Source organism: Moschus berezovskii, chromosome 25, assembly GCF_049115385.1.
Source record: "Moschus berezovskii isolate FMDL1 chromosome 25, NW_MosBer_1.0, whole genome shotgun sequence".
Lineage (NCBI taxonomy): Eukaryota > Metazoa > Chordata > Mammalia > Artiodactyla > Moschidae > Moschus > Moschus berezovskii.
The window spans coordinates 52,192,981-52,206,148 of NC_142484.1; the positions used below are offsets into that span (position 1 = coordinate 52,192,981).

At 41.1% G+C, this 13,168-nt stretch overlaps 1 protein-coding gene and 1 pseudogene across 19 annotated transcripts in view; one reads left to right on the forward strand and one right to left on the reverse strand.

Annotated features, from left to right (window-relative positions):
* Nucleotides 1–6,045, forward strand: part of LOC148773957 (ferroxidase HEPHL1-like) — a 125,150-nt pseudogene extending 119,105 nt beyond the window's left edge. Inside the window, exons 18-20 of the transcript XR_016036280.1 lie at nucleotides 1,034–1,140; nucleotides 4,396–4,618; nucleotides 5,866–6,045. The product of XR_016036280.1 is annotated as a ferroxidase HEPHL1-like (transcript). The remainder of the gene's footprint in view (nucleotides 1–1,033; nucleotides 1,141–4,395; nucleotides 4,619–5,865) is intronic.
* Nucleotides 1–13,168, reverse strand: part of LOC148773958 (ferroxidase HEPHL1-like) — a 153,346-nt gene that overhangs the window by 106,452 nt on the left and 33,726 nt on the right. For 10 of the 18 annotated variants that reach the window (XR_016036293.1, XR_016036296.1, XR_016036292.1 and 7 more), the window contains one exon: nucleotides 11,807–11,947. Coding sequence is in view for 8 of the 18 variants with exons in the window: in XM_088832021.1 (XP_088688147.1) it covers nucleotides 11,807–11,947 (141 nt within the window). In the remaining 10 variants the exon portion in view is untranslated. Of the gene's footprint in view, nucleotides 1–6,598; nucleotides 6,734–11,805; nucleotides 12,431–13,168 lie in introns of those variants that run through there. The other 8 variants (XR_016036299.1, XR_016036297.1, XM_088832025.1 and 5 more) reach the window with 5 other exon arrangements.

Sequence of the window (13,168 nt, forward strand, 5' to 3'; positions counted from 1 at the left end):
ACATGGATTTGATCCCAGGGTCAGGAAGATCCCTTGGAGGAGGGCATGGCAATCCACTCCAGTATTCTTGCCTGGAGAATTGCCATGGACAGAGGAACCTGGTGGGCTATAGTCCATTGGGTTGCACAGAGTCGGACATAACTGAAGCGACTTAGCATGCACACATGTATACAAACTAACAATTATTGACCGACCTCAACGTGAGGCACTTTCCTAGATATTTTATTTCATTTAATCCTCACAACAGTTTGAAAACTGGGTTGACTAATCTACTTTACAAATAAGGAAACTAAAGGTCTGTGAAGGTTCAGTAGCTTGTCAAAAGTTAAGTGAAAACCAGGCATGGGTCTGGAGTGGGTAGCCATTCCCTTCTCCAGGGGATCGTTCCTATCCAGGGTCCAAACCCAGGTCTCCTGATTTGCAGGCAGATTCATTACCATCTGAGCTACCAGGGAAGCCCTCACTTTTCAAAGGTCAGTGAGGTAAAGTAGCTTGTCAAAGGTTGAGTGGAAACAAGTCATTAGGGTTGAGATTTGAAACTAGGCCTCTCTGAGTCTCTCTGGTTCCAGCTAGATCTCACATGCCTGCAGATTAGAATTGCCTGAGAAGCTTAAGGAATATATTTGTACACCAATAGTAGATTGCTGATATTCTAATTTCATTGGTTTGGGATGAGGTATGAGCAGTGAGGATTTACAGTGCTCCCTGGTGATTCCACAAGAAGCCAAGGCTGAGGCCCGTGGCAACTCAAGTGCGCGCAAGCATAACTCTTGGGAAGGAGATAAGAAATTTGAGGAGAAAAACCATCAAACTAGGATGGAAGGCTATAGCCTGAAATGAAAATCTGTCATGGTGAACCTGCAGAAAGTCAACGTATGAGTTTAACAGGAACATTTCTATTGAATGGGTAATTCTCCCCAGCAGTAACTTTAATCAAATATACAAAGAATCTGTTTGTATTTCTTCAGGTAAATTGTCTGGAACAGAGATCACATAATTAAAAAAATTTTTTTTCTATTTCTTCTTGTTTCAGGAGAAATAAAAACCTACAGATGGAATGTCCGTAAAAGGTCTGGTCCAGGGCCATCTGACCCAAATTGTATTCCATGGGTTTACTATTCAACAGTAAACTTTGTGAAGGTAAGGTGGAGAGAGCTGCCAAAATGCTCCAAGTGATATGGTTTTCAGTTGACCATTCAAGTTATCACAATTACGGTGGGTATATATGAAGAGGTGTATTGGTTTCAAGCAGGGGTCTCAAACTATGGCCATGCCCATTTGTTTGCATTACTGATGATGAAGTTGAGGAGCTGTGATGGAAACGATATGGTTCACAAAGTAAAAAATTCTTGCTATGTGAAGTGAAGTGAAAGTTGCTCAGTCGTGTCTGACTCTTTGTGACCCCATGCACTATACAGTCTATGGAATTCTCCAGGCCAGAATACTGGAGTGGGTAGCCTTTCCCTTCTCCAGGGGATCGGCCCAACCCAGATCTCCCTCATTGCGGGCGGATTCTTTACCATCTGAGCCACAAGGGAAGTCACCTGCTATATGGCACTTTACAAAAACAAAGTTTGCTGGCCCTTGATCTAAAGTGTAGGGGAAAAAAATAAGATCTCAAATTACTAAATTTAGAACTTATAAGGAAGTTTGAAGCAAGAGAAGATACGCAAATTAGATAACCAAAAAAATAAATATATATTTTAATTTTTAACATGGTTTATGATGTTACCCAATTTTAAAATCCTTACCAGTACCATCAGGGCTCAGGAAAGAAAACAAACTCCACAAAAACTTAGTAACTGAAACTACAAACTATTTGAATGATAAATAGGCTAACTTTACTTAGAAATTAAAGGCAAAGATTCAGTATTGAACTTGAGTCAGATATGAATGTATAAAACATCTAGTCTTGAATTATATCTCATAATTGAAGTCCAAACTAAGGTCATATCTGATATAATTAGTGTCTTTGAGGTGTACTGGACAGCACAAGAGTTCAGGAGAAACATACCAGACACTTGAAAAAAAAACAAAAACCAAAGTAGAATCATGGGAAGTCCACAAACAAATATTTATTGAGCTGTTGTGATGTGCAAATGACCTCACCAAGTACTATGAGGGCTGAAAATATTCTTGTCTTGAAGGACTTTATCATCTTTGGGGGAAATAATACATGTGCACATCCATAATTATATCACAATTCTGAATCTGGTGACTTTTGTAGGACAGGTTCGATCCCTGGTCCGGGAGATAATATCCCACAGGCTGCAGGGCGGGGTCAAAAACCAAAACGCTCTTACACTAGAAGGATGGTGGATAGAATGAAGAGAAAGTCACAGAACGAAGAGACACCGTGAAGGGGCAAAAATGTAAGATTTGATAGCAAATGAGATGGGACGACCCTGGCGGAGGAAATGGCGACCCCCTCCAGTATTCTTGCCTGGACAATTCCATGGACAGAGGAGCCTGGCGGGCTACAGTCCACAGGGCTGCCAAGAGTCCAACATCACTTAGCGACTGAGCACACACGCGCGCACAACGTGGGGCACAGTGAGGACACTGAAAATCACGACCTAAGTGACAGGGAATATCATAGTGCTACTGACAGAAACAGAGAATTCAGGAGAAGGACACGGGGAGGGAAATACTAACATTCACCCTAGAAAGGCTTCTTAGCATATGAATTGTTGCAGGAGGCTTCCAGGTGGAATATTTAAATAGGCAGATGGAAATGTGGGAGTTCAAAAGAAAGCTCAGGGCTGAATAACTCGATATGAAAGTCATTCATGGGCTCATATCAGTTCCCAAGAAAACTTTACCCATAGAAAATGAAATATAAGATTTGTATATAGTTATACATACAATCCCACTTGGGTATCACCTCACACTGGTCAGAATGGCCATCATCAAAAAGTCTACAAATAATAAATGCTGGAGAGGGTGTGGAGAAAAGAAAACCCTCCTACACTGTTGGTGGGAATGTGAACTGGTGCAGCCACTTTGGAGAACAGGATGGAGGTTTCTTAAAAAACTAAAAACAGAGTTAGCATATGATCCAGGAATCCTATTTCTGGGCATATAACCCAGAGAAAACCATAATTCAAAAAGATACGTGCAATGTTCATAGCAGCACTATTTACCATAAACAAAACAGGGAAGCAGCCTAAATGTCCAGTGACAGATGAATGGATAAAGAACATGTTGTGTATATATATACACACACACACTCAATGTCTGAATATTACTCAGCCATTTAAAAAATGAAATAATACCATTTGCAGCAACATAGATGGAACTAGAGGTGATTACATTAAGTAAAGTCAGTCAGACAAATATTATGTGAAATCACTTATATGTGGAATCTAAAAAAATGACACAAATGAACTTACTTACAAAATAGAAATATGCTTACAGACATAGAAAACAAATTTATGGTTACCAAAGAGAAAAATGAGGGGTGGGGGATAAATTAGGAGTTTGGGATTAATAGATACACACTGCATACAAAATTGGAGAAGGAATTGGCAACCCACTCCAGTATTCTTGCCTGAAGAATCCCAGGGACAGAGGAGGCTGGTGGACTACAGTCCATGGGGTCACAGAGTCGGACATGACTGAGCACACACCACCACCACATACAAAATAGAGAAACAACAAGGACTTACTGTAGAGCACAGGGAACTATATTCAATATCTTGTAGTAACTGATAATGGAAAAGAATCTGTAAAATAATATATATATGCATATATATATGCATAACTGAATCACTTTGTTGTACATCCGAAACTGATACAACATTGTAAATCCACTATACTTCAGTTAAAAAATATAGTCTCACTTGGGGCTGGCATGCGGGGATGACCCAGAGGGAGGATAAAGGGAGGTGGGAGGGGGGTTCAGGAGAGGGAACTTATGTAAACCCGGGGCAAATTCATATCAATGTATGGCAAAACCAACCAATATAATATTGTAAAATAATTTGCCTCCAATAAAAAATAAATTAATTACCTAAAAAAAAAAAATGCTCTGGCGGCCAAAAACAAAACAAAAAAATATATATATAGTCTCACTTGAAAAACACACAGGAAAATAGAAATAAGCATTCATTTATTCAACAAACATTTATGGCACACCTTCTATGTAGTAGATAGCCGGGCTCTGGAGACTCAACAATAAGTAAAGACCACAGCCTCAGCCCTCATAAAGCTCTCAGCAAATTTTTAGAAATAATCTTAAATTTTAGCAAAGATCGCCCTGATTCTTCAGGGTTTCTTAGTACTTATTTCACGGTCAATTGTCTTTTAGTCTTTTTTGCAATGATTCTTACAAGCAACTAATCTGTGTTATTAAATTATTTAAAGCTCTTCTAATTCACTTTATTTTTCTTTCAGGATACATACAGTGGTTTGATGGGTCCTCTGATTACATGCAGGGAAGGAGTGTTGAATGAAAAGGGAAGAAGAAGCGACGTTGATTATGAATTTGCTCTCTTGTTTTTGGTATTTAATGAGAATGAATCCTGGTATCTGGATGACAATGTTAAGAAGTATCTTAATAAAGATCCACGCGATTTTAAGCCCTCTGATGATTTTGAGGAGAGCAACAAAATGCATGGTATATCAGAGGTTTAAAAAGGAGACCCTTGTTGAGATAAGTCCATAGAAATCTGTGGAAGGTCCCAGCCTCCTTCTCTGAGCCCTTCTCCATTCCCACGGGCACCTTGACAGAAGACAGTCCTCCAAAGCTTTCCTTCAGAGGGAACCAGCCAAGCCACTGACTGGCTGCCAGCAAGGCCTGGACCATCTGCTTAGGCAGCTGTGTCTCTGAATGCTGGGATCCCTAAACTATAAGACTGTAAAGTAATTTCTAGGAAATGAATGATCACTTATTGGTATATTTCTCTAAGAATACAGGATAACCTGTACTTGATCAAATTTAAGGGCCTGGTTTAACTGTCCCTAGAACTTGAAACACTATCACCAAATTTCTGTTTTAATGTGTCTGTTATTTAATTCTTTGAAATTTAAGGTACTTCTTGTTTTTTAAGTGGAAGTAATGTGTTCTAATTGACATATCTACACACTCTCACCAAGACCTACTTTTGACCAACAGTGTGCAAACAGATAGGTCCTGCCAAGATAAGAAAGCTAGTTAATTGCTAACATTGATTAGAATACAGCAACTGATTTCTGATTCAGCTACTCTCTCCCCTACAATTCTGCCTCCCTCTATACAGAGTCGGACATGACTGAGCAACTTCACTTTTCACTTTCACACATTGGAGAAGGAAATGGCAACCCACTCCAGTGTTCTTGCCTGGAGAATCCCAGGGACGGGGGAGTCTGGTGGGCTTCCATCTATGGGGTCACACAGAGTTGGACACAACTGAAGTGACTTAGCAGCAGCAGCAGCAACTTGCCCCAAGCTAGTTCTCAGAAAATGTAATATTAATTGAACCTTTTAATTGGTTCAATTTTGATTTCCATAAACTTGATTCTCCATGCTTGTGTTCAGTCAGCTGTAGAATGGTATAAATCTGGGGACCCCACACGTGAGTCTGTAATCCACTCCATAAAAAGACTATTTCAAATAAACAACCAACCAACCAACGTGTACTGCTATCCAAGAGACAGTTTTTAAAACCAAACTTCTATTTCTCTTTTCTTGCTCTTTTTTATAAAGATTTCTTACTAATTTGAGTTTTGGGTCTAAAATGGTGGGGCCATTGGTAAGTGTGAGTGGGATGGTTACATGTTTATCAGGCAAATGAAAATGTTGGTGACATAAAGATCTTGAATTGTTTCTAAAACCAGATTAAGGAATCATCACTAATGAGAGGCTGTTTCCTTTTACCGTCTTAGCTATTAATGGGAAGATTTTTGGGAACCTTCATGGACTCGTCATGAATGAAGATACAGTGACCAACTGGTACTTGTTAGGATCCTGTAGGAGATGAAGTGGACATACACACCATTCATTATCATGCTGAGAGCTTTCTTTTCAAGGTACATGTAAGAGAAATGCTTTGGGGAAGACATTGAATTAACAGATTTAATATATTTCCATTGTGAAATTAGAGTTATTTGACAATAAGGCTTTCACAAGCCACAAGGGGTGGTAGTGAATGCTAGAGAATGGAACAGAGAAATATGATTATGTCCTTCCCGTGACAGATATTTCTTAATATGTATTTTATTGTGCTTTTTTAAAAAAAACAAAACAAAAACCAAAAACTCTCTGAGCTTCAGATGAGAGTTTTCTTATCAGTTGCTGCTGCTGCTAAGTTGCTTCATTCATGTCCGACTCTGTGCGACCCCAAAGATGGCAGCCCACATGGGGATAATCCCATGTGGAGTATGCTACTAATATCGCAAATGAAGGCATCCACAGTATTTTGTCCCTTTTCCGTTTTTTTCTTTTCTCTGTTTTCTTTCTCTTTCCCTCTCCTGTTTCTTTTCTGTGTGCTTAGCCAACAGAATAGCTCTCTCTAGTAAATGAGATATTTCAAGCTTTGTCTTGGTTCCGAAATGTTACCTTGACTTTTGCCCTAGTGGACTGGGCTCTACCACGTGTGGCTTCCTGCCTTTCAAGCATCAAGCTATACCATCTGAGTGGTGACTCACCTGTGGAGCGGTTTAAGAAACAGATTGCCAGGCTCCACCCAACACCTGATGAATCAGAATCCCTGGGATAAGGTCCAAATGTCTGTCATCTCAGGTGCTGTGCAGTCTACAGGAAGTAGATAGAAATGAATAATCATGTCTAATCTGCAAAGAAAACCTGTACTGCTACTTTTCCAGTCACACGGAAATAAATACCAACTAATGAAACATCTAATATCCTCTCCCCTCAGTATATTTATTCAACACAGTTTAAGACAGAAAGTACTAAGAGTGATTATATGAAGTTTCATATATTAAGTTCCATATATTAAATGCCTATGATGCCTTTCAGAATTTGGCTGTTTTAATCCATATTTTGAAAATTATATTAAAATACATAAAATTTATAAAAACAAAATTATTTTATGTACATATAAAATTATTATATACATAAATATTTCAAACTAAGGTATAATTTACACTGAGTAGAATGCACCCTGGGGCTTCCCTGGTGCCTCAGCAGTAAAGAACCCAGCTGCCAATGCAGGAGACATGGGTTTGATCCCTGGGTTGGGAAGATACCCTGGAGAAAGAAATTGTAACCCTCTCAAATATTCTTGCCTGGGAAATCCCATGAACAGAGGAGCTTGGCTGGCTACAGTCCATGGGGTTGCAAAGGGTTGAACATAACTTAGCGACTAAATGACAACAACAAAATTCACCCTGTTTAGTATACAGTTCTGTTATGATAAGCACATACAGTGGTGTAACCAACCCTAATCAAGATATAGAACACCTCCATCAACCCCTAAAATGTCCCCTTCGCACCTTCTAGAGTCAGCTCCTTTCCCTTGTTTAACCCCTGGCAACCACTGATCTGTTTCCGTCTCTATAGTTTCGCCTTTTCTGAAGTGTCTTGTAAATGAAATCATACAGTCTATAGCATTATTAGTCTGGCTTGTTTCATTTTGTATCGGCATTTAACGTGCACCCACCGCGTTGTATAAGCAGTTTGTTCCATCCCGTTGTTGAACAGTATTCCATCGTACGAATGTATTGCAGTTTGTTTATTTGTTCCCCTACTGAAGGACATTTGGCTTGTTTCCAGTTTGGAGTTATTAAAAATAAAGTCATTACAAACATTTGTGAACATGCTTTCATGTGAACATAAGTTTTGTGAACATGCTTTCATGTGAACATGTTTTTCCTTTCCCTTGAGAAAATGCCTAGGGGTAGATTGCTAGTTGTTGTTGTTAAGTTGCTAAGATGTATTTGACCGTTTGCAACCCTATGGACTATAGCCTGCAAGACTCCTCTGTCCATGGAATTCTCCAGGCAAGAATACTAGAGTGGGTTGCCATTTCTTTCTCCAGGGGATCTTCCTGACCCAGGGATCGAACTCATGTCTCCTGCATTGGCAGGTGGATTCTTTACCACTGAGCCAGCAGGACAGGTGGTACATATATGATTAACTTCAAGAAAACTTCCAAACTGTGTTCCAGAGACACAGTATACTTTTCTCTCCTACCAGACATGTATGAGGGTACCACTTTTCCACATTCACATCAACACTTGCTATCTTTCATTCTTATTTTTTCTTCAGTTCAGCTCACTCGTGTCCGACTCTCCGCGACCCCATGAATCACAGCACGCCAGGCCTCCCTGTCCATCACCAACTCCCAGAGTTCACTCAAACTCATGTCCACAGAGTCGGTGATGCCATCCAGCCATCTCATTCTCGGTCGTCCCCTTCTCCTCCCGCCCCCAAACTTTCCCAGCATCAGAGTCTTTTCCAGTGAGTCAACTCGTCGCATGAGGTGGCCAAAGTACTGGAGTTTCAGCTTTACCATCAGTCCTTCCAATGAACTCCCAGGATCGATCTCCCTTAGAATGGACTGGTTGGATCTTCTTGCGGTACAAGGGACTCTCAAGAGTCTTCTCCAGCACCACAGTTCAAAAGCATCAATTCTTCGGCGATCAGCTTTCTTCACAGTCCAACTCTCACATAGCCATCCATTTAAGCATTGGGTTGACCACAAAGTTCGTTCACATTTTTCAATACTAGCTTATGAAACCTGAATGAACTTTTTGGCCAACCCAATATATATATTGGTATCTCATTGTTTTGGATGGCATCACCAACTCGATGGACATGAGTTTGAGTGAGCTACGGGAGTTGGTGATGGACAGGGAGGCCTGGCGTGCTGCACTCCATGGGGTCACAAAGAATCAGACATGACTGAGCAACTGAACTAATAGTATAATAATAATATTATTATGTAGTCATAAGAGGTAAAATGGAATGTAACTCCCCCATATTATACCTATGTGGTTGCTATCAATTTTGTAACAGGGGCTCTTAACACTTATTACAACTACATTTCAACTGTGTAAAATTTATGGAAGTTCATTTTATTGTGAGATCTTCTCGCCTTTCAATGCATCTTTTAAATACATCAAGGCTGTATGTTGTCACCCTGCTTATTTAACTTATAAGCTGAGTACATCATGAGAACCCCTGGGCTGGATGAAGCACAAGCTGGAATTAAGATTGCCAGGAGAAATATCAATAACCTCAGATATGCAGATGACACCATCCTTATGGCAAAAGTGAAGAAGAACTAAAGAGCCTCTTGATGAAAGTGAAAGAGGAGAGTGAAAAAGTTGGCTTAAAGCTCAACATTCAAAAACCTAAGATCATGGCATCCGGTCCCATCACTTCATGGCAAATAGATGCGGAAACAATGAAAACAGTGACTGACTTTATTTGTTTGGCCTCCAAAAATCACTGCAGATGGTGACTGCAGCCATGAAAGTAAAAGACACTTGCTCCTTGCAAGAAAAGCCATGACAAACCTAGACAGCATATTAAAAAGCACAGACATTACTTTGCCTATAAAGGTCCATCTAGTCAAAGCTCTGGTTTTTCCAGTACTCATGTATGGATGTGAGAGTTAGACCATAAAGAAAGCTGAGCACCGAAGAGTTGATGCTTTTGAACTGTGGTGTTGGAGAAGACTCTTGAGAGTCCCTTGGACTGCAAGGAGTTCTAACCAGTCAATCCTAGAGGAAATCAGTCCTTCATTGGAAGGACTGTTGGTGAAGCTGAAACTCCAATACTTTGTCCACCTGATGCAAAGAGCTGACTCTGATGTTGAAAAGACGCTGATGTTAGGAAAGATTGAAGGCAGGAGGAGAAGGGGACAACAGAGGATGAGATGGCTGGATGGCATCACCGACTCAATGGACATTAGTTTGGGTAAACTCCAGGAGTTGGTGATGGACAGGGAGGCCTGGCGTGCTGCAGTTCATGGGGTCGCAAAGAGTTGGACACGACTGAGCCACTGAACTGAACTAACCCCAGACTCCCAGTCCATCCCTGTCCTGCCCTGTGCCTTGGCAACCACAAGTCTGTTCTCTATGTCTGAGTCTGTTTCTGTTTTGTAGATAGATTCCCTTGTGCAATATTTTAGATTCCACATATAAGTGATATCATGTGTATAACTGAGTCACTTTTTATACTTTGGAGTTTGGCACAACACTGTAAATCAACTATATACTTCAACTAAAAAAAACAATTAGAGTTCTATCTCTTGTATAAAGCTTTTCTTCAGGTCAGTTCAGTTCAGTTGCTCAGTCGTGTCCGACTCTCCACGACCCCATGAATCACAGCACGCCAGGCCTCCCTGTCCATCACCAACTCCCGGAGTTCACTCAAACTCATGTCCACAGAGTCGGTGATGCCATCCAGCCATCTCATTCTCTGTCGTCCCCTTCTCCTCCCACCCCCAACCTTTCCCAGCATCAGAGTCTTTTCCAGTGAGTCAACTCATCACATGAGGGGGCCAAAGTACTGCAGTTTCAGCTTTAGCATCAGTCCTTCCAATGAACACCCAGGATTGATCTCCTTTAGAATGGACTGGTTGGATCTCCTCGCAGTCCAAGGGACTCTCAAGAGTCTTCTCCAGCACCACAGTTCAAAAATGAGGCTTCATGGATTTTCTTTCTCTGAAATTTTATCAACCCTCTCAGATATATTCTTGAAAACCTTCACCACTTAGAATTTCAACATGTATAATGTGTATTATTGCTGAAATGATTCATCTTGTCTTTTTTTTTTTTCTTCCAAACTCATTTGAAGCATCCTGAGAGAAATGCATGGTCAAGAGCTCGGGTCCTGAAGTCACACCGGCTCCACCATTCCTAACGTCTGTCCTGGTTGAATTCTTTACTCCTCTGTGCTTCCGTTCTGTTCCGTCGCTCAGTCTTATTCGACTCTTTGCGACCCCGTGGACTGTAGCTTAACCAGGCTTCTCCGTCCATGGGATTCTCCAGGCAAGAATACTGGAGTGGGTTACCATTTCCTTCTCCAGGGGATCTTCCCGACCCAGGGATCGAACCCGAGTCTCCCGCATTGGCGGCAGACGCATTAACCTCTGAGCCACCTCTGTGCCTCAGTCACCTGTTAAATAAACGTACCACTACCAGATTCCATCAATAACAGGATGTGCATTTTCACAATTTAGCGTATCTGATGCCAAGATGCATCTTTCCATCAGTGGCATGTTAAAGTTTAATTGGCAGCATTTAAACAATGTATTTATGTATTTGGCCACTTTGGGTCTCAGGTGCGACACACAGGATCTTCATTACAGTGCGTGGGCTCCAGAGCTCAGGGTCAGTAGGGGCGGTGTGCAGACTTAGTTACACACAGGGTCTTAGCTCCTCGGTCAGGGACTGAACCAGGTCCCCCGCACTGGGAGGCAGATTCTTAACCACTCAACCACCAGAGAAGTCCTGACAGCACTTTTTTTTTCCTTTAATAACAAAGTAATGATGGCCATTATAATCAGTGGTATCAGGCTCAATGAAATATGTTAGTGTCTACTTCCCTGAGTTAGTATAAGAATAAGTGAGTTTTTACATTTTTTTCTAAATTTAAAAGTTGGCACAAAGTTAACATTCAATATGTGCTAGCTGTTATTATGTCTTAATACCCTTTAAGGTCTCTAATTGAGCCCTAGAAACTCCACAAACAGTCATTGGCTGAATAGTAATTTCATATCGGGGTAATGGATGGAACGTAATGATGCAGTAATGATTTTACAATGAGCTTTCCAAGACCCCTCAGAGATCGGACAAGAAAGGAGTTGAGCCTGGAGTACTCATCGGCATGGCGCAGACCTCTGGGGTCAGTTACCTGGCTTTGTGACAGGCACTTGGAGCTGCTTCCCACTATCCATGTCCTCCACACCCTGGGCTGAGATGGAGTAGGGCCGACTGGCCTTGTTCATAAATATGATCAGGATGGAGTCCCCCACCTCGGCGTGAATCACTGGGCCTAAAGGCAAAACACAGGTCTGTGTGCATTATCGTTGCTCTTTTCAACACTGGTGTAATTCACGTGTATTTGACAAAATAAACAAAGGTTAGCCTTGTTATTAGGGTATTTCCTCTAGTAGGTGACATTGGGTAACATTAAATATCATGTCACGGTTTGCAGATGGATCAATCTGGATTCAAATCCTGCCTCCTTCACTTACTTATTAGAGAGGCTTTGAATAAGTCAAGTAAACTACCTGAGTCAAATTCCTCATTTGTAACATGGTCTTACCTTTCTCAAAGGGTTACAGTAAGGATTAGATAAAGTAACATGTGTAAAGTGCTAATTTCAGTAAATTGAGACATAGTAAGTACTCAATAAATGCTTACATTTTTACTACTGCTGAGACATACTCTCCAGGAAAAACTATCCACAACACGTGGTGACTTTTCATTGTAATCCCCGTGTGTAACCTTTGGTTAGTTTAAAATTGCTCATTATCTGGTAAATAGATATAATAATAGTGAGGATGCAATGAAATAATGAGTATAAAAGGAATTTCTAAGACAATAAAATTAAAACATAAACATATTGATTTATGGTCAATATGGTGATTTCACTAAGGCACGTGCAAACATCCAATGCTATTTCTCAGTATTTGGATATCTGCATGAGACATGCACTCTTCAGAAAGTTGTGTGTACACGTTTCTGTTAACCAGCATGAGAGCCAGTGGAAATCGGCACACACATCCCTGGAGAGGTCTGTACCCTCGTTGCCATGGGATGCCCTCACCCAGCACAGGTGCCCGTTGGTCCCCAGAACAAGACACAAATGCAGTTTGCTCAGCCACACCGAAAGAGCATCCCTCACACAGGGATCCCTTGAGAGAGGTGGAAACAGACTTCCAGTGGAAGCACCACAGATCTGGTCCCTGAGGTTCTAGGGATGTATCTGCACACTGTGTTCACAGGGAAATACACTCACAGTTGAGAGTCTGACCACACACATCCATTGTTCACTGGTTCAACCGTGGTTTTAGTGCTTTCCTGAGAAATGCAGTTGGCTGTCGGTATTCATGGATGCAGACATAGAGGGCCAACAGTACTAAGCCATTTACTGCAAGAGACTTGAGCATTCTGATGCCCGTGAAGTTCCCGGAACCAGTCCTGGACTGTACTGATAAAGGCCTAAATAATCTAAAATTTGTTGGACTACTATTATCTTTAAAACAAATAT